At 35.7% G+C, this 27,185-nt stretch overlaps 4 protein-coding genes across 10 annotated transcripts; 3 read left to right on the top strand and 1 right to left on the bottom strand.

The window, feature by feature from the left end:
* Window positions 1-830: 830 nt before the first annotated feature.
* On the top strand, window positions 831-13,473 carry LOC140777335 (probable UDP-N-acetylglucosamine--peptide N-acetylglucosaminyltransferase SPINDLY). 4 transcript variants are annotated; one of them, XM_073121379.1, is made up of 19 exons: window positions 831-1,107; window positions 1,401-1,561; window positions 1,692-2,332; window positions 2,988-3,149; window positions 3,255-3,430; window positions 3,536-3,611; window positions 5,032-5,160; window positions 5,431-5,550; window positions 5,635-5,703; window positions 5,799-5,880; window positions 6,558-6,652; window positions 7,828-7,892; window positions 9,100-9,298; window positions 9,569-9,763; window positions 10,352-10,446; window positions 10,548-10,683; window positions 10,760-10,977; window positions 12,010-12,137; window positions 12,668-13,473. In XM_073121379.1, exons 3-19 carry the CDS (start codon window positions 1,919-1,921, stop codon window positions 13,057-13,059), a joined length of 2,751 nt encoding a protein of 916 aa, XP_072977480.1. In that variant the 5' UTR covers window positions 831-1,107; window positions 1,401-1,561; window positions 1,692-1,918; the 3' UTR covers window positions 13,060-13,473. The 4 variants fall into 4 exon arrangements, with proteins under 4 accessions (XP_072977480.1, XP_072977481.1, XP_072977479.1 ...); XM_073121380.1 differs by lacking the exon at window positions 1,401-1,561 and having other exon boundaries at window positions 1,896-2,332; XM_073121378.1 differs by lacking the exon at window positions 1,401-1,561 and having other exon boundaries at window positions 1,745-2,332.
* A 661-nt stretch (window positions 13,474-14,134) lies between these two features.
* On the top strand, window positions 14,135-19,204 carry LOC140779701 (SWR1 complex subunit 2). 3 transcript variants are annotated; one of them, XM_073124924.1, is made up of 12 exons: window positions 14,136-14,323; window positions 14,532-14,601; window positions 14,811-14,882; window positions 15,026-15,069; window positions 15,152-15,404; window positions 15,921-15,996; window positions 16,078-16,197; window positions 16,391-16,459; window positions 17,460-17,502; window positions 18,165-18,230; window positions 18,322-18,374; window positions 18,850-18,992. In XM_073124924.1, the coding sequence occupies exons 1-12, from the start codon at window positions 14,265-14,267 to the stop codon at window positions 18,855-18,857; spliced, it is 933 nt and encodes a 310-aa protein (XP_072981025.1). In that variant the 5' UTR covers window positions 14,136-14,264; the 3' UTR covers window positions 18,858-18,992. The 3 variants fall into 3 exon arrangements, with proteins under 3 accessions (XP_072981024.1, XP_072981025.1, XP_072981023.1); XM_073124922.1 differs by lacking the exon at window positions 18,322-18,374 and having other exon boundaries at window positions 14,138-14,323; window positions 18,850-19,204; XM_073124923.1 differs by lacking the exons at window positions 18,165-18,230; window positions 18,322-18,374 and having other exon boundaries at window positions 14,135-14,323; window positions 18,850-19,204.
* Window positions 19,205-20,472: 1,268 nt separating this feature from the next.
* On the bottom strand, window positions 20,473-22,322 carry LOC140778339 (uncharacterized). Its single transcript, XM_073123002.1, has 2 exons — window positions 22,133-22,322; window positions 20,473-21,398 (listed from the first exon to the last, which is right to left on the bottom strand). The coding sequence occupies exons 1-2, from the start codon at window positions 22,254-22,256 to the stop codon at window positions 20,728-20,730; spliced, it is 795 nt and encodes a 264-aa protein (XP_072979103.1). The 5' UTR covers window positions 22,257-22,322; the 3' UTR covers window positions 20,473-20,727.
* Window positions 22,323-23,581: 1,259 nt separating this feature from the next.
* Window positions 23,582-27,021, top strand: LOC140779974 (uncharacterized). 2 transcript variants are annotated; one of them, XM_073125345.1, is made up of 3 exons: window positions 23,582-23,906; window positions 24,295-24,475; window positions 26,533-27,021. In XM_073125345.1, exons 2-3 carry the CDS (start codon window positions 24,317-24,319, stop codon window positions 26,698-26,700), a joined length of 327 nt encoding a protein of 108 aa, XP_072981446.1. In that variant the 5' UTR covers window positions 23,582-23,906; window positions 24,295-24,316; the 3' UTR covers window positions 26,701-27,021. The 2 variants fall into 2 exon arrangements, with proteins under 2 accessions (XP_072981446.1, XP_072981445.1); XM_073125344.1 differs by having other exon boundaries at window positions 23,584-23,843.
* The last annotated feature ends 164 nt before the right edge of the window (window positions 27,022-27,185 follow it).

Below are 27,185 nucleotides of genomic sequence, written 5' to 3'. Positions count from 1 at the left end.
TTATGGAGGACTGCTCTAGCTTATAAATTGTAATCGAAAATTTTAATATATAAGGGAATTGGAGGATAATATCCTGTAATGGTCAACAATTTCCCTTTAAAAAATTTGCCAGGACTAATGTTATAGTCAACTGGGTGCAATTTACTGAAGAGAGATGGAGATTGATGTCACGAACAGGAGGGTGAAGGTGGCCTATCAAGTACGAAGGGGAATTGTGTACTTCTGTAGATATTAGTTTTTAATACAGAGCTGTTTGTGAATAGTTGTAGTAATAATGTGCAGGAGAAATTCGAGACTCAAATTAAAGCATATCTTGTGGATTGGATGATGCAATTCATTTTAAGCCTGGTGGTGGTATACGAGAAGGGTTAGCCTAATATTATATAATTCACCTATTATTTAGCTTCGAATCAATTCCAACAAATTTGATTAAATTATATCCCTTCCACCTTTATTCTTGATTCTGAGACTCTTTTCTAAGGTCAAAGACAGACTACTATTGCGTTCAGAAAAGCTTTGAAATTAGGTCTTCCAAACTGCAAATTTATGTAAAAGAAAGAAAGAAAACCTGATGCCCTACACTTGGTTTATTCTCTAATGGATAGGATTAAATAATGAATAGAAATTGATGTAAAAATAAAAGGATTTGCTGGCTTAATCTTGCAAATCAAAACCAATTCCAATATGATCGATCATGTGAGATTAGATCGTGGAGTGGAGTCTGGTACTATAATGGAAAGACAGTGGCATAGTAGTAAATAAAGTGAAATCAAGGGCCAGTAGATTCCAAAAGGGAGTATTAATAGGGAAAGGGAAAAACAAATAAAAAGTAAAAAAAGAATACATAGAGGAGGAGCAGCAGCAGCAGCAGCAGCGGCAGTAGAAAGAAAGAAGGGGGGGAGAAAGAGAGCACCAAAGAAGAAAAAGAGGGCAAAAAGAAAGTGAAGCCTCTCTCCCTCTTCTCTCTCTCTCGGTCTCTCCCTCTCTCGCGGTCTCTCCCTCTCGTCGAAGCCCTCGTCCGCTGGCACCTTCGCTTCGGACCTCGAAACCCTCGCCGCCCGCATCCGTGGGGGCGCTCACCGAGCTCGCGGGCCTTCTTACTCCAATGTGAACCCTGAATCCCTAACTTTATCCTCCTACTTTTTTTTTTCGGATTTCAGAGTTGGGTTTTTGTTCATGGTTTTTTTATCGTTGGCTCTGTGAGTAGGGTTTGTGGTTTATTTTTCATGTATCGGGTGCTTCTTCTTTGCTATTTCCCCGTGTTTGATCTTCCTTTTTTTTTTCCCTTGAAACTTTGTGGGGGTTTGATAGGGGTATAGTATGCGGGCGGTGGTTGTTTATGTAAATATGTATGAAATTGGGGGATTTGAATGCTTATGTTGGTTGGTGCGATTTGCTAGGGCTTTGCAGTTGAGTTATACTATTGCATCGATGATCTGAATGGCATGATGTTTGGGTTGGCGCGTTTCTGCAGTCTTTCTGAAGTAATGTTGAGTGAAAAGAATTGATTTTGATACTCGAACTGTTTGAGCTCTCTTTTAGGGCTTTTTCGGCATTGAAGGTTTGATGATGAGAATGTTAATTATTTTCTACGAAAGCCTCCCTTTATTGACTGCAGTTTAATTCATTCAATCTTGATTTGTTGAAGCTAGGCGAGAGTGTAAAATGTGAATTGTTTTCGAATTTTACAGATAAGATTTAATTGACCAACAAGTTCACATTATGTTCGTCGCCCTAATTTCAGAAAGGAACTAGACAGTCTGTAACCACTGGTACGGAGAGAGGCAGGCATAGTAGAAAGAGGAATGGTGCTGTCTTGGGGAAGGACCAAAGGACGGCATGAAAATTGATTGATCACCAAATTCTCACTCGATCATCTCTCATAATTTTTATAGGGGAAATTGGCAGTTGATTACCAATGGCACGGACGGAGGCGGATGCTTGTAATGGGAAGGAAAGGGACGGTACAGTCTTGGAAAATGACTGCTCAAAAGGAGTGAGGTCATCCTTAGATGCAACCACGCCCACAAGCCAAGCCACATCAGTTAAGAAAAAGTACGAAGGGAAGGATCCCCTCTCATATGCCAACATTCTTCGGTCGCGTAACAAGTTCGTCGACGCTCTGACACTGTACAACAGTGTCCTTGAAAAGGATAGCACCAACGTTGAAGCCCTGATAGGCAAAGGGATCTGCCTTCAGATGCAGAACCACACAAAACAAGCGTTCGAGAGTTTTTTGGAAGCCATTCGGTTGGACCCTCAGAATGCATGTGCTCTTACACATTGTGGAGTAATATACAAAGACGAGGGTCACTTGTTAGAAGCTGCAGAGGTAGCCTTTTCTTTTCCTCAGTGACTCACAACGACGGTCATTATTGATAACTTTTTTGGATGCTTTTTAAAAATTTTCTTCTTAACTGACAATGATTTTAGGAGTTCACCTGTCCTTTCTGATGTTTTATCTGCCGAAATATCTGTTTTTTCTGTGGATGACCCCATCATTGTGCTGTAGTTTATTCATAGCTATGATTCTCGAGCACACAGGCCTCACAGGCAGGTTCTTTAATATAAATCCTAGAAAAATTAGTTCATGCTGAGTCATGCATGTCAATGGCAAAGTATGTATATATAATGACACTCATGATGATGATGCTTTTATTGATAGTATCCAACTAAGCATATCTGATCTTTGATATTTCTTTCTCTTATGGAATAGACTGCAAAGAGATAAGCAGTTGAGAGGATGTATGCTGCTTTTTTACAATAGCTCAAAAAGAACTTAAAAGAAGCATGACTAAAAGGGCTTATATGAGATTTTATTTATCTTTGAGACAATCATGTCTTTTTCATATTTGTACCTGACAAGTGGGATTTTGCTTCAATACATTTATTTTCCACCATCTTTTATTGCTAGTTTGCAAATTAATAATGATGCTGATATTGATATTCTCTCTGATAATCAAAACTACATGGCATAATTGATGCAGTCTTATCAGAAGGCGTTAAAGGCAGATCCTTCCTACAAACCTGCTGCAGAATGCCTTGCTATTGTATTGACAGATTTGGGCACCAGCTTAAAGCTTGCTGGTAATACAGAGGAGGGAATTCAAAAGTATTGCGAAGCTCTTAAAATAGACAGTCACTACGCGGTAAAGTCCTGGATGCAAATGCTGTCTTGATAACATCATTATTTCTTCTTCTTTTCTCCAATTGCGGATTTATAATCGTGATTACATGTCAACTTTGGAGCGCAGCCTGCATATTATAATCTTGGAGTGGTTTACTCTGAAATGATGCAATATGATTTGGCTCTTAGTTGCTATGAGAAGGCTGCCTTGGAGAGACCACTGTATGCAGAAGCTTACTGCAATATGGGTGTCATATATAAGAATCGTGGGGAGTTAGAAGCAGCCATTGCTTGCTATGAGAGGTATGTTAACTATGTCTTGCTTTGTATTGGCCTATACATATTATTAGTAAATCATTGTGCAAGAAACAGCTGTTAAGGTCTTGTCCTAATTTCATGTTATACCAGGTGTTTGACTGTATCCCCGAACTTTGATATTGCTAAGAATAACATGGCGATAGCCTTGACAGACCTAGGAACAAAGGTGAGCAGAAATAGTAACATCTCTGAAGTAGTATTATGAACATGTGCTGATTTGTTGTGCACACTATACTAAAATTTGTTGGTAGCCCTATTGATTAATGAAAAAGTTTATACAAGTGTTTCTTACTTAATTAGATCTGCCATATAGTTTTTATTGGTATTGTGGCTCCAGTTCAGTAGTGATGGTATCTATTGTGCTGAAGGAAAATTATGTCAAAGGATCATCGACCATTTCTTCATAAAGTAATAATTCTCTTTTGGTAATTGTATTTGTTTTATTTAAACATTTCCCATGAGTCTGACAGTGTTCTAAGTGGCGACTGTTGTAAGTGGTGAAGGTACAACTTAATCTCCTCTTGACATTGGAATCACCTTAAGCCCATAGTTTTCTCGACCTTTTACCTCTACGGTAATCGTCTCTGATAATATCAATTGTTGTATTCCAATTATATAATCAACTTACCAACATACACCTACAATTGTAATTGCGGAGCATTTTTCTTATTATACTTGCAATTGTTTTTCTTATTATAAGTTTCAACTATTTGATTCAATTATTGAATCCTTTCTAGCACAACAAACCACTAGAAAAGTGAAATAAATGACAGATTTTTCAGAAGAGACTATGTGATCAATGAGAGATTTTTACGGGAGATGAGAAGTTCAATGTCATGGAAGGTTTGACAGTCCCACTATATGAGTTTATGAATTACTTATTAATGCAAAGAAAAGTCCCTTTATTCGTTTTCTACCCTATGAATAATCTCTGCATTACAGAAAGTCTATAGCTGAGGTTGTTGCACTCATTTGCACTTCCACTCCGATCTTTTGTTATATTCTTATATTTAATTTGTGGAGTGGGGGCACTTTTCCTCCTTTTCTCTGTTGTTAAAGGGTTCTGCACCTAAAATTTTTACCTTTACTTAAACTCTTTTGGCACTTGGGATTGAAAGACATTCTATCTAATATTTTTTCTGATTGTATTGCATGTTTCTTAGTTCTCAGTTCTCACTCTATCTCTAGTTCTTTTCTGTGATAGCCACCCAATTGACATATTGGGTATTTGGGTGGTCAGCTGTGGTGCACTTTTTGATCTTATATTGTTATCTAAGTTCCTAAAATATGTACTTATCGTTCAAGTTTAATCTGTTCTTATGTTGCTATAAGCTTATTTCATTCCATTATTTTTCTTCCTATCTCATGTCAGTAACTGTGATCCTTTATATGCCACATCTCAGATACTCCTTTTATCTTTTGACTCCTGTGGAGATTTTTTTCTTTTCCTTTAGGTGGATATCTACATCTTTGGTAACACGATATTTTGTTCAAACTTCACTTTTGCTTCTTTATAAATTATAACAGACTACTATGAACTCTTTCTATCAGTTTGGCTTGAATAACTATATGCTGTCATGTTTCAGGTAAAACTTGAAGGTGACATCAACCAAGGTGTTGCATACTACAAGAAAGCTTTATACTATAACTGGCACTACGCTGATGCAATGTATAATCTTGGTGTGGCGTATGGTGAAATGCTGAAGTTTGAGATGGTCAGTTAAAGAGAGATCTACTGAATGCTCTGAAGAAAAATAAAATTAAATCAAACTTACTTCTCTCATCCAGTAAAGGACTCCTATTAAGATGAGGACCTTCCCTCCATATTAATTGACATATTCTAAAATATTCTCCTCAGTCACACCAATCTGCTATATTTTTTTCTTGCTTCTAATTGCAAAATATGGTCTTCATCAGCTTTCAATTTTGTTGAAATTTATGTATCTTCTCATCCTTTTTCTGAGAATAATGAACTATTTATGTAGGCAATAGTTTTTTATGAACTTGCGCTGCATTTCAATCCTCATTGTGCGGAGGCTTGCAACAATTTAGGAGTAATTTACAAGGATAGGGATAATCTTGACAAAGCTGTGGAGTGTTATCAGGTGAGTCTATTGAATAAGTAGTGTACTTTGATCGGTATGATTTTTGATGGGCAATATGATGATTAGTTATTGCTGTGTATGTAGATGGCTTTATCGATTAAACCAAGTTTCTCTCAGTCATTAAACAATCTCGGGGTTGTTTATACTGTACAGGTCTTTTCCTCTATTCTTATGTGCATCAGATTTAACAACTCAACTATCATATTCATTATTCAAGTGCCATTGGCTTACTGGACTTTATTTTACAGGGTAAGATGGATTCTGCTGCAAGCATGATAGAGAAAGCCATTGCTGCAAATCCTACATATGCAGAAGCTTATAATAACTTAGGTAATGGTGCATTCAGCTATTACATATGCAGAAGCATATAATAACATAGGTTATTGTCCTTTATCACTTTAACTGGTCCTCTCTCTAAACAATTGAAAAAGTTCATTATAATACTCAGAAACTCTGGTATTTTAAAAACAAGCAATTCTTCTAAGAGCCTGGTACTGGCTTGCTGATTTTCTTGACTATTTGTTGGCACAAGGATGTTGATAGACAGTGTACTCTATCTGATTTGACTGCTGAAGCATCTGTATGGTGTTCTGTGCATTCTCGATTTACATCTGTTAAATGGTTAGTTTTTTCGAATGGTTAATGTTAATTGACTAGCATAAGTTCTCCGCTAGAATTTTGGATGTGCCATGATTTTTCAATTTGAAATTCAACTAGGCCCCACCAAAATTTGAACATGCGAGACCTCCAAGAATCATTCTCGTCATCTTATTTACCCTAAATGAATAATATTACATAATATAATTTACTTATAAAACATAATATCAGTTAACTGGTCCCTCCAAGGGTGCTACTGTGTTTATCTTGCTGCAATCATGTAAAGAATGATAGTGATATATCATTTATTGTTGTAATTATATAATGTGGAATTTTATTTGCTATTGTAAGCAGAAGTGGAATGTTGAATCTTTTGTTTTAATGCCTGTTATAAATGCTTGGGTATTTAGGAGTCCTCTACAGAGATGCAGGCAACATTACTTCGGCTATAGAAGCATATGAGAGGTGCCTGCTTATTGATCCTGATTCACGTAATGCTGGTCAGGTACTACCTTTTGTTCTTTTAATTTGATATTTTCTGTTTGTTACTAATTGCCTAAAGTAAGTGAGCTATGCTAAAATTTCTGGCCCTTCAATCTCTTTGTAATTTCCCTTTAAATGTGATAAATGCCATCTAAGAGTCTCCATCTCATTGGCAGATTATATTTGTAGATTTCCCTAGTTTTTAAATACGACTAGGTACTGATGAGTGCAAATCTATAGAAGCTTCATCTAGCCTACTGCTTATATTCATGGTCAGGAGTACTTGTTATTATTGCCTTCTTGTAACTTACCTTGATTCTTCAGATCTTAGTACCTGAATACTTTTATTTGTTGTGCCTCACATGTTTCACTTGGTTTTCTCATGTATTTACCTGCCCTTGGCTGTTTATTCTCTTATTTCTATTGTGCATCATTCTGTCACCACCATGGCTGCTACCTTTGTATTAAAGGCAAGTAACATAGATCATGAGCTCTTTCTACTAGATTGCTTTCTCATATCTTTTATGAAATATTTCTATTAATTTTTATCTCATACTTATAATGAATTGAGAAAAATATATGCTGCAAACACCATTCTTTTACCTTTGAGAAGACAATCGTTCTTTTCTCAATTCACATAGACAATCTTACGAATTTATTGTTTTTTTAATTCTCAATCTCTGCGAGTTAGTAGCTCAGACCTTATTCTTGTTAAATACTTCTCTAATCATCATTCTTCAATTCTTTGTTGAACTGAACCTTTTCCGTCTAACACTTTGGCCTCTATTGTTACAAGTCTGGATTTTCTCAAAGGATCCATGGCTTATTCTTATTTGTCAAATTTCTCATCTTTGCTACTTGCTACCTTCTGCTTAACCTCTTTACTGCCTCTATCCATCATATTAGAACATATTCAAGTTATGAGTCTGCATAGAATTTTGGCAAACAAAAGTTGATTAACTAACTTTGGATTTGGATATTCTTGTCCTTAATTACTCCAAAAGATGATCCAATCTCTGGATTCCTGTCAACATTCAGGAGAGTTCTAATCAGGATCTGATTGTCACTACTTTCTACATTCAACAGCTTCTATATTTGTTTTAATAGAGTTGATACTTCAATGTTGTGTTCTTCATGTTAAACGTATTTTGTAGCTTTCTTTAATTCGTTTATACTAATATAGAGAATTTCTTACAGAACCGATTGCTTGCAATGAACTATATAGATGAGGGCTTGGATGATAAGCTCTATGAGGCTCATAGGTACCCATTATTACATGCAAGAAGCTTGGTCTCCTATATTTATATATTTCTAGTTTGTAAATCTTATAAGTGGGTCAAATTTATTTTGTTGTACTTTCAGTTGGCATCATTAATGTAAGTTACTCTACAGAAGTTTTTTGAAGCTATCATGTCCTAGGCACTTTGTTGTAAAATGTGGGTCCATGCCAATACCTCGGTCACTTTTCTTTTAATCAATTTGATTTTGACTTTCTTAAATGCTTTTACATACTATTAGAGCAGTGTTTTGAAAAAAGGTTGTAACGGTCGCCATGGCAAACTCGCCCTCTGAGTGCTACATTATAGCCGTTGCGGGTTGGAAAGGCATTTTAAGACTATGGCGGCTGCCTTAGTGGGTAACGGATCAGCATATCAGACTAAACGACTCATTTTACTTCTTTGAGCGCCAAGAATAATAATAACTAAATTATTCTCCCCACTTTGTCAGTTTGTGCTCTCTTGATTCCTAGTATGAAAAATCAATTTTGTCTGCTAATAAAAATTCAATTTATATGTGAAAGATTTTTATCTGAATTTCTTATCTTATGATAATACAATTTTCTGAAATCTTCAATTGGGATATAAGCTTATCTTCTTGCACGAAGGGCTGTAGATGATGGCAAAACTATCCTTTTTTTAATTCTTTTTCCTCTTTATCTTGACTGAGATACAAAGATGAAGACTAGTATATTCTGTTTCCAGATTTTTACACAATATGTTGATTATATCTATTATGTGTTGGATATTGATAATTTGCCAAATCTGTCCTTTTTACCTGATTATATTAGCTAGATAGCTTAGAAAAAAGAAAATATTTGTAAAGTTTTTATGTGAGACCCGTCTTGTCAGCCACCATGTCATGAAACTCCTTGGCCTATATTTGTAAAGTTTTTATGTGAAACTCTTAGATTTATGTCACTCGCCATCCACCTCATGCCATGAAACTCCTTGTCCACTACATACTGCGTGCTTTTTAGAACGTTGTATTGGAGTACTACTACTATTTATGATGTTCTGAAATGTCATTATATGATGTTTCCTATTTGCATTAAGCATGCTGCATTCAATGCCACTCATAGATCACAATACTATTGGCTTCTCTTCTACTAGTTGTCTGTTTACAATATATTATGCTTTAGAATCTTTGCTTTCCTAAAAACTTTTTTTATTTTTTATTTTTGCTTCCCAGGGAATGGGGAAGGCGTTTTATGAAGCTATATCCACAATACACTAGTTGGGATAATCCCAAAGATCTTGATAGGTCGCTGATAGTTGGTTATGTATCACCTGATTATTTTACTCATTCAGTGTCGTACTTCATTGAAGCACCCCTTACCCACCATGACTACACAAGCTACAAGGTTATTGTGTACTCTGCGGTTGTAAAGGTAGAGGAGATCCTCACGTTTTCATCACAAGTTTGCTCTTTGTATGTTTTGTGGATTGTTTTCCTTGTCTATATTTTCCCGTTTTCTTTTAATTTGCCTTATCGTCTGGGAGCTAGAGAATAAGCTGAAGTTTGCAAGTGTCAAATCTTTTTTCCTTCAAAAGTTTACTGAAAAAGCTCATTCTTCATGTGAGACAGGAACTTATTTTTGTTCTCTAGTTTCATGGAGTTCCTCTATTTTTTGCTCATTTTCTTCTTGATAAATATTTAGGCAGATGCTAAGACCCATAAGTTCAAGGAGAGGGTCCTGAAGAAAGGTGGGTTATGGAGAGATATTTATGGTGTAGATGAGAAGAAGGTTGCCAGCATGGTAAGAGATGATAAAGTTGACATATTGGTAGAACTTACTGGTCACACAGCGAATAACAAGTTAGGGGCAATGGCATGCCGACCTGCCCCTATACAGGTACATTTTTGCCATTTCATTTTATAGCAGTGCTTTGCTAGGTTTTGTGCAAGTATGTTTGACTCTATGTCCATAGTGTAAAAGTTGTGTTTTTCGTTTTTAGTTCTTGTTAGAGTGTGATAGCTAGGTGCTTTCTGTGTGACTCAATATTATTGTTCTTTTCCTTTCTTCCAATAATAAGTTTGGTTTTGATTGTTTTCTTGTTACAGGATTATTTTCTGATTTTTTGGACATCAGTTTGCTTTTGATGCGATCTGCATCTAAACATTTGAAAGGATAGGAATATTTTGTCTTTTGCGATAATATTCATATTTACAACACCTTCCTATTGTATTGGTGAACTGTGCTTATAGGCTGGTAACATAGACTTCAGGTTACAAGAATGTATTATTTGTTAATGTTCACTTAAATTTGTCGGTATGATCTGTTGAATTATGAATAGTTTATGTAGATATCAAACATAACTTATTTGAGATTTTCAGCCAGGACTAGGGCTTTCTGATACCTGCAAGATAGGCATTAATGACTCTTCTGCTTATTCTTGCTTTTGCTAAACTAACACGATGTTTGATTTTCTTATACTCACAGGTAACATGGATTGGTTACCCTAATACAACTGGTTTGCCTACAGTTGATTATAGAATCACAGACTCATTGGCTGATCCACTTAATACAAAGCAGAAGTAAGCCTTCACTCTTGTTCAAGTTTACATATGTGCAAGCTAATCAGCTGTTGCAATTTATTTTATTGATCTGAGCACTTGACAATGGCAATTTTATGCAGGCATGTTGAAGAGTTTGTGCGCCTGCCTGGAAGTTTTCTGTGCTACACCCCTTCCCCTGAAGCTGGGCCAGTTACACCAACACCAGCTCTTTCTAATGGTTTTGTCACTTTTGGGAGCTTTAATAATTTAGCTAAGGTAATGAAATATAAATTAGATATCATTTTAATGGTTATTATATTTTTCTTCATCAATCTTCAATCTTCTTTTACAGATTACACCAAAAGTTCTGCAAGTTTGGGCAAAGATACTATGCGCAGTCCCCAACTCCAGACTTGTGGTGAAGTGTAAACCTTTCTGTTGTGATAGTGTCAGACAGAGGTTTCTTTCAACACTTGAACAATTGGGACTTGAATCTTTACGTGTTGATTTGTTGCCATTGATTCTTCTCAACCATGACCACATGCAGGCATACTCTCTAATGGATATCAGGTTAGAAGTAATATTGAATTCCTCCTTTTGGGTGATTGTTTTGTTGTAATTTATGTTTACTTTTGAAGTTTCGATGCATCTCTGCATATTTTATAACTTTTCATAGCTTATAAGATAGATGGTATTCATACCTTTTCTTGGATAAGGTATCTTTCCTTAGGACTGTGCTTGCATTTCTCAAACTCTCCTCTGTTATTGTTCCCCTGACCAAAATCAGGGTATATGTGCTTGCTTTCTGGTCCTGCAACTTATTCTTCTTTTTCTTTCTTTTATATAACTGGACCATTAAATTAACCACTTGATTCAGTGTGTTGAAGGTCTTAATTCAAAGTCTTCTCTTTGTCCTTTTATATAACTGGACCATTAATTAATAACAATATGACCTTTTTAAGATTAGAAAAAAAGTATCTCCTAGTGAACCTACTGCCAGGTTGTATTGGCCCTGTTATTAGGAGGTTTTCCTTGACCTGAATCCATGTGGGGTGAGCCTTAACTGTCATGTGAAGTTAGTTTCTTTTCAATCAGACAAGGTTAAGCAAGTAGTTTTACTTGTATTCCCATATTCATTTGGGTTAGAGTGCAATGTTCATTTTTGTCCAGATGTTCCTTACATGTGGTACTATTACAGCATGTCCTTTTAGCCATCAGGGAAATTTATGAATTCCCACCAAATTGGGAAAATAAAATGGTTTGATAAGAAAAAAAAATTTGGAATCTGCTATGAATATAATTGTATAGAAAGCTCATATTCTCCATGAATTAAGGAAAACTGATACCTTTGATGAGTTTGATCTGGTGGAAATCTATTTAACTTACTGTTCCAAAGTGGAGCTGTAAACTGATTAGCATGTCTTATGTCATGTTTGTCTTTGTAGCCTTACTATTATAGTATGGCATGCCATATAGTTAAAAGTCTCTTCCTCCATGGTAACGTCAATAGTCATTAAACAGAGTAGCTGTAATTTGACATCCATCTTTATAAAGTTGGTTCTTCTATTGGGCATAATTAGTGATTACTTTTTCCCTGTGTAGCTTGGATACATTTCCGTATGCAGGAACAACCACAACTTGCGAATCTTTATATATGGGAGTGCCATGTGTTACAATGGCTGGTGCAGTACATGCTCATAATGTTGGCGTGAGCCTTCTCACAAAAGTTGGTACGTGACAATTTAATATCTGAACTCTTAGATCCCAGCGATGATTATATATTTAACTCCACATCTTTGTTACCCTAGTTCTAATATCTGATCGCTTGCTCCCTTCCGCTTCTTGGACTGCCATCATAAGTATTGGTTTATGAGGCTATCTGTGATTCTAACATCATATTTTATATTATTTTCTTTCCATGTTCACCATATGATTGTGAATTTACCCTATGGGATGCTGCTTCTTCAGCCTATCCAAGAAGATACTTCATAAACTATAACTTCTAAAGTCTCCATTTCTGATTATTAAAATTGAAGTATGTAATATAGTAGATTCAAACACCTAGGGTATCTAGTTTTGCCAAGCTTTGTAAATGAGAATCTGGAAATAGGTAGATTCATATTAAAAGTGGTTGGGGAAAACTAAAATTGAGCCATTCATGTATATTTGTTGCATATCTTCACATCCAATAAACTTACAACTATACTAATCAGCCATTGTATAAAAATCAACTGAAAGCACTCGGATTGTATTTATGCAGGATTGGGACATCTGATTGCCAGAACGGAAGATGAGTATGTCCAATTAGCATTGCAACTAGCATCTGATGTCTCAGCTCTTCAAGAGCTAAGAATGACTCTTCGAGAGCAAATGTTGAAGTCCCCAGTATGTGATGGAGCAAAGTTTGTATGCGGGCTGGAGTCTACATACAGGAATATGTGGCACAGATATTGTCGCGGTGATGTACCAGCAGTTAGAAGGATGGAGTTGTTGCAGGAACAGCAGCCACTTTCTGAGAAGCTTTCAGTAAAGTTTATTGAATCCAAAATAAGCACTGCAGCAGGTGAAAATCACTTTCCACCATTAAAGCTGAATGGTATAAATTCAGTGCCATCACCAAATATTTCCAGCCGTGAAGATGATGGCCACTGAATTACAAATAGAGGAACATTTAAAGTCAATTACAAGTAGTTGGTGAATACTAATTTATACTACACCAGCAATGCACCATTGATTGCTTGCAACTGGTGACATTTGATCTCTTTTCATCCACACCAGCAGGCTTAATTCATGCCAAATCTGCTGCTGCTGCTGCTGAGGAGATGGCAGTTGAAAGAGGTCTTGGCCGATGTAAAACTTGTACTGAGAAGGGTTCTGAGGAGAAGTGCTTCTAAATATTAGTTTCAACTTCTACTTTTGAAGTTGAAAATGAGTCCCTGCTGGGTTTTAGCAATGATGAAGGGATGACTATTACGGTGCCATCTCCAAATTGAGTTACCAGCTTTGTAAATTCACAAACAGATGGAAAAGAGATCATCTAGAATGAATGAATCGAGCCATTTTCGACCTTTTGGATTTTTCTCGTACTTTTGCTTTCTATATGATAGTTTTTCTGACCTTTATTTTAACGTTGATTTGTAACCCACAAATTTCTATGTCCGAAAGAAAAATCTCATGGTACTAATCTATTGAAAGGTGCTCGGTTGAAGAACAAGTAGTAAATCCAGCTTCTTGTGCTAATAGTAGTAAGATTGGATTATTAAAATGTAATATATTTAATTTTTTATATATGGTGTATATGTTTTATAATTAAAATACACGCTATTTTCTTTTTTATTAAAAAATAAGATGTGCATAAAATATTATATTTACTTTTAAAAAAATTAAAGAGTATTTTTATGTAAATGTCCATACTATAGGCAATAGATAATCATCTACTGGAAAAAAAGATAAAACTCGATATAACTCTATTAATTTTGAAATATGCATATATACATACATATACATCTTAATCTAATTTCATGCCATCTTATAAAATTAAAAAGCCATTATAATGCTCCAATTTGTATGCGCACATTAGAGCTCGCGGGCAGTGGACAACTCGGCATTGACTCCATCAACTAAACTGCTACGGCACCGACTTCATCAAGTAAACCGCTACGGCACCGACTTCATCAAGTAAACCGCTACGGCACCGACTTCATCGAACGTGCGACATTAATTTCCATGGTTGAAAAGTTGCTGCTGATACCAGCTCCTTCTCACTTCGCCTCTGCTTCCGTCCTCCGCTTCCTCCCTCTCACCCCTCTCTCCGACGCCGTTAACTCCGTAGCCAGTACCAGAAGAGCCCCTCATCCATGGCGGAGGAGGGGACCGTCCTCCTCGAGCGCGCCGCTCGACAGACCAGAGGCAAGAGGTACCAAAACTCTTTTTTTTTTTCCTTCCAATCCGAAACCCTAAGACGTATACCAGATGTGTGAGGTGGAATCCTGGAGAGGTAGTTTCGTTGTGATTAGAGATATTTTACCGCTGTATGCTGGAGTTTATGGTCTGAGCATTTTGGCCACTATAACGGTAAGGGGAAAGAATCTAATTTTTTTTTATTGTTCTTGTGAATTTGGTAGAATGAATAAGCTTCTGGATGAAGAGGTTGAGCAGGATGAGATGTTTTGGAATCAGGACGCTCTCAAAGAGGTATTAAGGATGCCGTATTTCGTATATATAATTTTACTTATGTTAGCTTAGAATTGTTTGAATGAAGCAACTGGTTTATAAGATCTTATGCCTGTAAAAGGAAAAAGAGGAACGGTATTCCCATTTGGAATGACATTTTAGTGTCTTCGTGTTAGATATAAAATGTACTATTCACATCTTTTGATTTAGTCTTTCCCCTTTTTTCTCAGGAAGAGGACGATGTTAATTATGAAGAAGAGGGGGAGGTTGCTGACGAATTTGATAGTGATTTTGATGAGGACGTAAGATTTTCTTATCTTGGTTTTACTTGTTGACACATGCTAAATATAATAAACAATGTTATGCTTTATCTTCTTTTCTTTCCTTTCTCCTGATATGCTCAGAAAGATGTTTAGTCTTTTACTTCACTTACTATTGTCATCAGGAGCCTGACCCTGATGATGAAGCTGAAAATGATGCAGAAGAGAGGTACAAGTCACATTAGCTGAAATGCATATACTATATCTCTTTGATCTGGTGTCTTATTTCAATATTTTTCATTTTTTTTCAGGTTGCCAGTTAAGAAGAGGCTACTTTTTCCAGGAAAGCAAGCTACAAAGAAGAAAAGCAAGAAGAAAGTTCTCTCAAAACTTGAGAAATCCCCTAAAACTGAGACCTCTGATAAGGCTACTGGTTCTGAACAACCAGACATTCCTGATGAGTTGGAGGTAGAGAGAACAATAAGGAAGTCAACTAGAACATCAGTCATTGTGAGACAAGCAGAAAGAGATGCAATACGTGCTGCACTGCAAGCAACAATGAAGGTTAATTTTCATTGCCATAAGCTGTTGTGGTCCTATAACAACTGATTTAAGAATGGAGAGAGGAACCTTTGGATTTTACTATCAGATATTCTTGTCTGTTTTTAGCTGAAGATTGCCTTTCATAACATCAAAGAGAATCTTCCTTACAGAGCTATGTGAGGAAAACACAACAAATTAGGAAACCTGATCTTTCTATAGTGTTGACTTTCAATTGGATGTGAAGTAAATTGCATATCTTCTTTTCGGAAAAATGTTAAATTTCTGGAAACATATATATGAACATGTGATTGAGCTGCTTCTTCTACATCCATCTTGCTCACTCTTCTCAATTTTATGTCACAGATGCTTCCACCATAAACTAGAATAGTACATTTGGATTTCCTAAGCTGTCATATATTTATTAGAAGTGCTTTCCAAATATGGAGAATTGGCTGATTTTTTAGATTTAGGAGTTCCTTGTGTTAGAAAAACTTGAGAACTATTCTTACTGTTCTTTTGTGTGCTAACATTTTGCAGCCAATTAAGAGGAAAAAAGAGGGGGAGGAAAAACGTATAACACAAGAAGAAATGCTCCTAGAAGCAGCTGAAACAGGTTTGAAACTTATTGCTCGGTTCAAAGGTCATTGGCCATGGAACAATTTCGGATAAGCTGCAGTAATGTTTTTTGCCCTAGAAATTATGAATTTGCGAAACTTGGAGCGTGTATTGGCAAGAGAAGAAGAAGTCAAAAAACGAGCTATTGTTCATAAAGCAGTTTACACTGGTCCTCAGATATGTTTTTCTTCAAAAAATGGCAAGTATTTGTCCCTTATTTACACATATTTCATCAGCTGTATTTGCAGTGCGGCATTCCATATTTTAGTTCTCATTGTCTGCTTGATTGATGCTAACTGCAACATAAAGAAGCATCCAATCTTTGTTCTATTTCATTGAACTTTGAGTGCCAATGGATATTTATCTATATATTTAAATAATCTCTGCACCAGGAAAATCATATCTAGAATTTAGCAAGGGGGCAACATTTGAATCAGAACTCTGTACGACATCAGTTCCCTGTGAGTATATCTGAGATTTTCTAAATTTGAACATCATGCAAATATTGTGTCTAATTTATTTATTTTGGTAATTTATTTTTATGATACTTTAGTAACTTGTAAGCTTTTGGATGATAAACTTGTCTATTATTATGATTGTTCAGTGTTCTTCATTCTCTTTCAATAATTTTTTTCTTTCTTTTGCATAATTATGTGGAATCTTGGCTTGTTAAGGGCTGCATATTTACTCTTTAATAGAATATTTTTATGGGGAACCAGTGTTCCTTGGGCATTCTCAATCTCTAGTATTTTGCTATTTGGACTTTGAAACTTGGACTGTTTGACATCCTGCAGTGTTGGCGATAAACCTTGATGATGATGACATATTTAACATCATTAGTTCTGCCTGATATTTATCTTGTCTATAGAATCTTTTCTTAGCTTCAGAATTGAACAGGGAATCGAATTAGAATTTAGAGCATTGCCTACTTCTCCATTCTCTTATTAAAATCCTTTTTGCTCTTTTTACAGATCCTCTTACAATCTTACTAACTTGTCTCATATTGATCAGTTGAAGATGAAGACTTTCCCACCTAACACTACTTCATATTGCAACTAACTTGTCTATTGATCAATGAAGAAACTGCAGATTTCGTTATATACTCACTACAGTGCAATATACTTGTGATAGTTCATGCTTAAATGCCATAATTTCATCTCTAACATTCCTGTGTCCTAAATAAATATGTATTATAAACATATACTGTAAGCAAATTTAGGCATGGAAAATTATTTTCCCAAGTTCTAATGTTAATTGTAACATTAAAAATCTTAAGCCAATTATTTATGACAACTTTTAGTCTCTAGGTACTTGTTAGAGTTATCTTTTATGTACATATTTTTGAATATGCTTCTAACTCCTGGCTTTCTATTTCTCTAAAAGCCAGAATTCATTCATAGTTGATGTATTCTTCATTGTACTTTTTAAATTTATACTATTCTACTTTGGGTATATATACAGATCCAGAGAAATCCTTTTGTGTGGTTACTGGACTTCCTGCCAGGTATGCCCTCTGAAGCCTTGTGAGTGGTATTGTTTTACTAATTATTGTGAGATATGCATCAGCTCCCTGTTACTGATTTGCTCTTCAATACTGTTGAAACTGAGTTTCTTGACAATTTAGAAATAGATTATACATATAATGTAGTGCGGACGATGGAAACATAGTTTGTTAAGATAATCTTGGGGCATATGTTAATCTTCTGTGTGGACATCATTGGTGAGTTAGTTTGTTGGATATTTATATCTGCTTTTGCTGTTAATTTTCTCAATTTAGATGACTTACTACTCTCATGGCTATGGATAGCATGGTAGGTTGAAAATGTATGAGGCTACCTGTTGGCTGTTAGACCTTGGTTCTGTAATTATTTTTTCTTCAGTTAGCATGAATTTTAATTACTTTTTGAACTTTTAAACTAAGAAAATATAGGGAGTTTAGTGTGTCTGTAGGCCGACCATACTCCAGGGCTTTTTTTAATTTTTTGGGTGCATCTTCCACCCATAGTCCAATGGCAGATAGCATAACTAGCATTTTTCATGTCGTCTTTTAATATATGCACAGTATATGCTAAAGAAAATTTAAAAAAAGAAATGATGTGATTTGACATGTTATAGCAGCCCATCTTTTTAATGCTTAGGTTATTGATTAAGCTTCTGGAACCACAGGTACCGGGATCCAAAGACAGGACTCCCTTATGCAACAATGGAAGCCTTTAAAATAATTCGGGACCGGTAAATAGTTCTGTTGTTGCCTTAAGAATGTATATGCATATTATACGTATAATATGTTTTTGCCTATGAAATGACATTTATGCTTTTACAGCTCAATTATACCTCTGGGGTCTCCACTTTGTACTATTTGGATGTTATTTGCAGGCACGAGAGTTAAACCTCTAGTTAGCAATTTCCTTTTCCTTTTATTTTTGTACTTGGAAAAGGTTAAATCCTATATCAATTGCATGGATTGCTGTTCTGGGCATGTCAACCTATATGGGCCAGTGATCTGCACACTCATAGACAGAAGCAAACTTTCTTTAAAAAATGATTTGTGACTAAATTTTGATTATGCCCCTCTCTTTCATTTGTTGTAACTGCATTTTGACTATGTTAACAGGCTCATTTGGTATCATATGTTTCAGTTGATGTCTATAAATTCTAGTTCTTGTTTTCCCAATGCGTCGAGTTTTAGCCTTTTAGGTCCTCCATTCAGCTAGTACTCTCTTTTCTGTGTGATCTCATCATGCTGTCTCTATTTCAGTCTTGGTTCTTTTCATCTTAGAACAACTTTTTTCTTGTAAGTTGTGGCATGGTTAGCTGCAGGATGTTAATTCTTCATTATGGTTTTCTACAGTTTCTTGAAAGAGGAATCCGATAGGAAGAAACCAAAGAAAATGGAAATGGGAGATCTTTTTGATTCTTTGTCCGGTGAATTGATTTCAAGTAAGAAAAGAAGAACGGGAGCTGGAGCGACAAACAGACCACTGGATCTCCGATTAGGAGCCCGTTTTCGAAGAATACCATCTAATGATGCTTTGGATGAGGATTAAAAGATAAAATATGATGGTATATGTACATAACTTTAGTGGAAGACTCAAGTATGCATCCTCTTTTTTGATGCTTTTTGTATTTGTAAATTTGGTAGTTTACATTGTACTTTTGTTATTGATCTTTATCTATTCAAAGCATAGCTTAGAAGCTTGTTCTCATGAACGTGCTTGCTATCCGTCTTTCCTGTTACTTGCATGCAGTTTGTCTTGAGTTTGAACAAGGATATAAATGGATGAATTGGTACTCCGCCCGAGAAAACCTCGCAACTGTTCTTTGAATTGATCTTTTTTTTTTTTTAAATTTGGTCTTGTTTCCTTTTAAATATCAGTTGGTATGAGCTATTATACTTTGATAATGCGTAAATTACAGCCTATTCCTATGTTCGGCTTAATCTCAACCTCCTTCTATGTATTTCAAATTTTAAGTATTTAACTTCTATATAGTCTATACCGAATTACTATTGTTAATCAACCATCAATGGAGATGTACTGAAAAACTTATTCACTCCCATAAAAATATAGTTTGATTATTTAATATAGTCGTTTATGTCAACTTTTGATAAATGGGAACGTGCTATAGTTTGTCGCTTGGCAAGAAATATTGGTACCAATGAATCGTATTAATGATTCTATGAATGCACAGTACTCATGACAATACTGGATGAAGCCTTCTCATCTCTTATCTGTGAGTCGAGCTGTTAGAAGCCTTCAGGACCTTAGAAGCACATAAATCTTTTGCAATATAAACGGTAAGACTGACAGTTTGATTTGGTCCAGATCTTTCTTTCTTTTCTTAATCTCAAACAATTACCTAAAGATGCGGATATGTCTTCAATTCTATTTCAATCCAAATCTATAGAAAGATATGATTTCCAAGTTTCTTGACTGCATAATGCTCGTATCCATAGCAAGAACAGTAGAAATCGATGTAAAATGACACTGTCATTTCATCCCCTGTTAAGTGTTGCCAGACTTCCTTTGCACCAAATGTCCTCGCAGGGAAGACTGCTGTATTTTGTTGGCAAATGCAATAGTCTCGCTAAATGTATTCCTTGCATAGTGGTCTGTAGTAATACCATATTCTAAAGATTGATGAAAGGGAATATAAAGCTCATTTCTAAATTGATGCTGTCAAAGTAGTACAGTTAGCTAGTCTAATATTCTTCTTTTTAAAGAATGTACCCGGATGATATTAGTGCAGAATGATACATATTTGCTGCACGAACGTTTATATGCACAGTAAAAGTATGCCCATATATCCTATGGATGGACATGGAGAGAAATATGAGAATTTCCTATTTCCGCTGGGAGAAGTTTATTAAGATATTGAATCATATTAGGTAGAGCTGGCTAAAGGTAAATAAACAAACAAACTAATGAGATCATATGACATTCATCGCTGTTGTGATAAATATAAAGATACATCAGAGATCAACCTTAATAATAGAGAAATATGAGGTTCAACAACAAAAACAACTTATTGACAAAAAGATCAGGTGTCAAATGGTCGAATAGCAGATAGAAGAAAATAATGGGGAAGATGAAATCTTATGTTCCCATTTCATTTCTCTTATAAACAAATGTTTATCCAGCTACAGTAGACCATAACAAGCTTCCCCCACGTATATCAACTTTCCAAAAGGGTTGTCAAGAAGGAAGAATTGCACAAGAGAAAAGGAAACTTAAATCCCAAGACCACAAATCATGATGACAGCACATATGCTGCAATCCATCAACACAGCCCTCATAACCTTCAGGATCAACAAGCCTGCCTCCAAAGATTTTCCGATAGTATCTGCCAAGTCAATTTCGCTCTTCTTCATCTGCACCTTTTTGTCATCCCTTTTTTGAATGCGTTTGGTTAACATTAGCATTCCAAGGATTATGGTTGCATCAGTCAACAAAAGAACAAAAAGTGGTCTAGACCCAATGATGCCTTTCGCAGTTACACCACCAACACTATAATTGTTCAACAGAACTACTAGAAAGGCGATGGTAATGGCAGATAGCAGGCGGATATTCTCGGAAGCTGATATGGCACGACTGATTTGCTTTGATGAGAAATTCCAGGGATTCTTCCTTGCTGCTCTGGATGGGGCTGTTTCAGAAACTCGATCAGATGGGCGGTCAGCTACAGAAGTGGTGAATAGTTCCACACTAGATGCAGCTCCATTACTGGTCTCACATACGGGGTTTTCTTCTTGTACAATTTCATCATGAGGTTTAGAAATTTCACTGGTGGCTCCAGATATTGGAAACATATCTTTCCTATCATTTGTCATAACGCGGGCTACATCTTCAGTCCTTATTTGTTGGTTGGGCAACACAGCTCTAGTAGTATCATCCTCACAGCCTGAAGCAACAGCAGAAAAGGCATCAGTCCCGACATTCAAGGTGGTCAAAATCAACAACAAGCAACAATTACACTTATTTTTGCAGGTTATTATGTCTATATAGGTTTCACAATAAAAATGTGTTCAACAATCAAACCCAATTAGTCAAGTAAGGGGAAATCTACAGGAATCTGAATCAGTTCACAGTCGAATCCATTAATTAGTGCCATATACTATCCGATCATAGCATCTCGGCACATTCATCTAGCTAGGATCAAATCCTAATAGGTCGCACCAGATATAACATGAAGAACAACATTAGATGCAGATAGCCTAGATTTTTTTTTTTCAAAATCAGGTCAGCATGAGAATTTGATCACTGATACTTCCAAGTCAACAGTATATAACCAATGCAAAACAAACTCCAGCTACATAATCTCTCACAGGAGATTCATAACGGCAGGCTAAATGTGGAAACTTGAAACAAAAATATGAAGACACATCTGTAAAGTAATATATGTAAGAAGTTGAAGCAAGCCAAGCACTAGATTTCAGGCAAGACCGAAAAAATTTGGAATTCTCAATAACTAGGTCAGTCTTTAATGAAGCAAACAGGCAAGATAACTCTCTTCAGCATCATTTCAGAAAAAAGACGTTAACTTTTGGCAAGAAGAATTAGATAGAATGCAAGCTCTCTAGGATTGGAGACCTAGACCGGAGAAATTTCAAAGGATAGAGCTGTTTTATGTGTTACCGGCGGTGACGGGATTCTCGTCCCGCTCTGGAGGTAGAGTTCGGGCTTCCCCAATGATGAACGCCAGCCGATCGGATCCCCTCTCGATTATCCGACGGCGTCGAGCCTCCCTCGCGCTCTCCATTCTCCCTCTCCCTCTCCCTCGCTCCCTCGCACCTCTCTTCTCCTCTCTCTTCCCTGACCTAAGGAAAGAGAGAGCTGGCGCACCGTTTCTTTAACCCGTGGAAGGGTATGACGTGGTGAAATATAAGACGCTCGTTACATAACCAACGGTTAAGATCTACGCAGGTCGACAAACAATTCACGTTCGGCTTAAAACATTTTTTGTTTCTTAACGTGAACAAGGCCCAGCTTAATTTTATCTCTCTTAATTATCTAAAATAAAAATAATTCTTTCATTTTAAAAGAATAGTTCTCTTCAAAATATCTCACTCCAAATCATTATATATATAAAAAATTAAAATAATAATGGTTCAGAAGGTTAAAAAAAAATAACTAGATAAATTACAAATTATCCCTTAATTATACACTTTCACTTGTATTGAATCTATTAACCCTTTGTTCATAAATCATAATGCATTTTCAAAATCTTCTATCTTCTCTAATATAAAATTACTAGCCTCAAAAAAAAAAAAACATTAAATTAAATTATTGATGCTAGGGGTATTATGATAATTACTTACATCGTTAGTTTTGATGAAAAATTTAACAATCCTATTACGGATCAGCGAGATAATATAATATTTTATACAAACGTTTTAAGAGGTTAACATAGTTAAAAAAGTCAATGCCTTACAAAAATAAATAGTAGTTCATAAGTCTGGCACACATTTAAAAGGGACATTTTGTTCTAAAGAGATAGTTAATTACATCTTAAGTTAAGTTTAACATAAGCAACGGAAGTGTTATTAAAGGAGGGACACATTCAATCATTTTCACATGAATATTTGTCCTACCAAGTTGCCATGTTTCTACTTCTCACATCCAATCTTCTTTGGTTTTTAGTTCTCTAAATCTAATCCCATGGCATTCACCCACTTCTTTTTGATAACAATTGGGATGTTTGGTTGGGATGTCATAGTTCTAACAGCAAAAGCTCATATATATTTTTTTAATAGTTCTGGTATACTAAGACTAGGGGAAATTTAATAAACTAATAAATGTAGTCAGATTAATTTAATAAAGGATAGGGGTCCTACCTGTCACGTTATTTCCTTTGGAGATATTTTTATTTTCTTCGCACAAAAAAATAAAAATAAAATTTAAAAAAAAGAGTTGAAATAAATGATAATTTTGGTGGAATTTTCTTTTGTGAGGATTAGATTGTGGATTTATAATGCTGACTTCAGCAATGACATAATCGCGAGATTAATTAGTAATAATCATGGAAAATTAAGGGGCTTGGTCTCCTCCTCTCTCTCTCTCTCTCTCTCTCGCTCGCTCTCGCTCTCTCTCCATTCCGCGTTCGCTCGTTCGGTCAAAGAGAGAAGAAAAAGACGAGCCTTTTTTTTTTTTTTTTTCACTGGAGAGACCAACGAGCTCACCTCTCTCTATCTCTTGCTCTCTGTCGATCGAAGAAACCCTAAGATTCTTATTGTCACTGTCCGAAATTCCTGTCGGATTAGAAGATTTGAAGAAGGAGAGACCGATCGAAGCGTAGGTTTTGCCCTCGATTCATCTCCGAGCTGGACGGAGGCATTCGTGGCGCACCGTGAGTTTTCTTTCGCTGCCTTTGTTGATCCCTTTGCCGATTTCTTCTATTTGGAAACCCCAAGTAAGTAGATTTCTTTTCGAAATTTTGTTTGGAGTTTGCGAGTGCTTGATAGGGTTTGCTAGGGGAAGGGGTAACAATTTAGGGGCTTTGAACTTGTGAGGATCTGCAGTGAAAAAAGAGAGGTTTATTGCAGTGTTGTGCCTTTTTCTTTTTTTCTAAGCAAATGACTGAGGTTTCCTTGTTTCCAAGTTCGTGTGCTTCGGAAACAAAAGAGTGATTTATAAAAAAGATAACAGTTTTTCAAATGATGGTGGAGATTTCTCAAAATTTACCTCCTTATGAGCCCTGATATGATGATTTTCAAGTGTTATCTCTGGGTGGATGACTTGATAATATTATTGGGGTTAGCAGATCAAGTAATCAAACTCTTGGGAATCGTCATTGGCAGGTTATGTAACAGTTGATTGGCGATGACTTCACGGCCTGTTGTTCTCGTTTTTCTATTGATGGTGCTTATCATCACATCCCAGTTTGAGTGGAAGCAGCAAATTGGTGAAACTGATGCAAATTCGTCCATTCCGAGGAGGCGGCAACAGATTCTGGACAAGGAAGAGGCTGTTAAAGAAAAAGTAAGTGGTACAGGATGTCATGTCATGAATTTTGTGACTTATATCTTATATTCATCAAAATTCCCCTAGAAGCACTTCATTCATTAGCTAAACTTATGTTGGTTTGCACTAAAATGCACATATCTGACAATGTATCTAAGACTTTAAGTACCCAGCATTATCTCAATCATGTAGCAGACCATGGATTTTTAGTGTTTGTTGAGAATATAATTTCTCATAAAATCAGAGTAAGATTTTATTTTAGTTGATTTCTAAAAAGTTTGAACATTTAATTTGCAAATCATTTTAGTATTTTTGAGCTCTATGCTTTTAGGATCTTTCCTTGTGGGCTGTGTTTTCAAACATGTCAAGCTACGCTTTGTGGGAATCAACTAAGAAAAGATCCAACAATAGATGGTCCGCACCTTGATCTGGATAGCTCTTGATGAAGGATCATACAATATGATAGAAGCAGTAATTTAAATCTAATCAAATTATCACCTTCTCCTTGCTATAATCTATTGCTCAGAAATAGTGTAAACTACAATTTCTTATATTTATTCTGTATTTCCTTGATAAAAATTTCATACATTTATTCTGTATTGTTTGGTCAATGTTTCTAGATAGTTCAAACTTTTCTAGTAACAACATAGGTTAACAAAAGGATCTCAGATGGCCCATCAAAGCACGAAAATCAGGATCATTTAGAAAATTGATTCCTATCTGAAGGAATCCTTCACAATATCTGGAGGCACTTCATGATCAAGTATGAAATATTCAACTTGTCATGCACAAATATTCTCACAACATTACATGAGAGAAAACACTCACCAAGCAATCTGAATATTGTTAGGTGAAAGTTCTAACTGTTGGTGAAATACTCCAAATACATTAGGTCATCTGGAACTTATAAAATGAAGCAAATGTGCAATAGTGTTCCATATGAGCAAAGTGGTTTTTAGTTTCTTCCATTAAATGCAATTTCAGAACAGATACTGTAAGCTCCATTATTTAAGATATATCTTCCTTTGAGATTATGTAATTAATTAATTTAGGATCTGACCTTTCAATTTTAATCTTATCTATACAAAGATCCTTTCTTGCAGCGAAGGATGCAGAAAAACACTATATTGACTTCCTAGACTTTTGAACCTTCAAACTAGTGATGTAAACTTTCTTTCTGGAGAAAGTGTGAGATAATAGGCAATTTTATGACTCGTTCTTCATCCAACGTCATAAAGATGGTCCTGGTATATTTGTTCCTTCTAGAAGAAGCTTTATAGTGTGTGAATTGCAAATTGGTGATAGATGTTGGAGCATGTTGAATTAGTCTAGCACTTGGTATTCTGCTGACCAACTCATGACAAAAATAGATCTGGTCAGCCAAAGAGTTTCACTTTTGTAATTTTCAATTTTAAAAAGTTCCTGCACTACAAGGAAGAACCTACTTCAGAAAAGTGATGTTAGCCTTTGGATTCCTCGTAGAGTTGTTGATCATATATCTTTTTGAACTTGAGAGCGTCTTACTTATAATAACTTACACCTTACTATTCCGGCTAGTGAAGATAATCCTCCAATATCCTATATGATACCTCAGGTTCATGTTACTACACCTTGAAGAATAATTGGAATGATGAGTTTGCCTTTTAAAGCTTCAGACATATTATTCCAGTTGATTTGACTAACATATTGTATAGTACTACAATCTCTGGAGTACCTTCTTATATGCATTACATTAAGATGTCCTCTACTAGACATGATCTTTTTTGTTTCTTATTGCAGTAAATGTATCCTACCCAAATAGCTTTCATGTCTATTTGAATGAGAAAGCTATCTATGTGACTTGTTGACAATCTGACATTATTCATCCAATTAGATTTTGTGTCATCCAAAATGTATAAATATAATACATAAACCGGATCTTTGAGCCCCACTATCTTACTCTCAACTATTTAGTTATGAAGATTGGCAGTCAAGTTCATATAATTGTATTCTTCTGGTGCAACAAAAGCTAAAGTTATACCCTACTGGTTCAATGACAATTCATTAAAGTTAGACTGCTTTATATATTTGTGCAGATAATACTATCTCAGGAAAAGAATATTCAGCAACTTAATGAGCTTGTGCAGAGCCTCCAGAGGCAGTTGCTGCACTGCCGAGGCATGAACAACTCAATACATGGCACTGGGAGCTCCTTAACTGAAGATTCTAGTGATATGAAGAAGCAAGTAATTCTTGAAGATTGATGTCTGGACTCGCAAAAGATCTTGATATCTGATATACACCTTGTGGACTAAAGCAAAGCATTGCGAGCCTATGAAACGCATCATATATAATGATCAATTGACCACTTAACATGGGATCTCGGTTGTTTTATAATCCTGCATTTGTGCTCAATGTTTTCAAGTCCTAATCCCCTGAATTGTTGTAGTTTATTTACCGTTTGTTAAGATCAAGTTGCAATTTATTCTCCAAAATATGACTTCAGGGGCTTGTATTAATTATGCCTTTCACGCTTGTCAGGCTTCAAGTAATTGTTAATTCTGATATACTCTGACTTTGTGGCACACTGAGCACCATGGTTAATCTTTTTATTTATTTATTTTTATTTATTTATTTTTTTATGTGAGAGAAGGTTGATCTGTTAAATTCTGGCTATGCAGTATATTGCTGACAGCAAATTTTCTGATCAAAGATGCCTCCAATTCATTCAATTCAAATTTGTTGTTAA

The sequence above is a fragment of the Typha angustifolia genome, chromosome 15 (assembly GCF_048772165.1).
Source record: "Typha angustifolia cultivar Huaian chromosome 15, ASM4877216v1, whole genome shotgun sequence".
Lineage (NCBI taxonomy): Eukaryota > Viridiplantae > Streptophyta > Magnoliopsida > Poales > Typhaceae > Typha > Typha angustifolia.
Note: the sequence above shows the minus strand (reverse complement) of the source record. Positions and strands in the feature narration are given on the sequence as shown.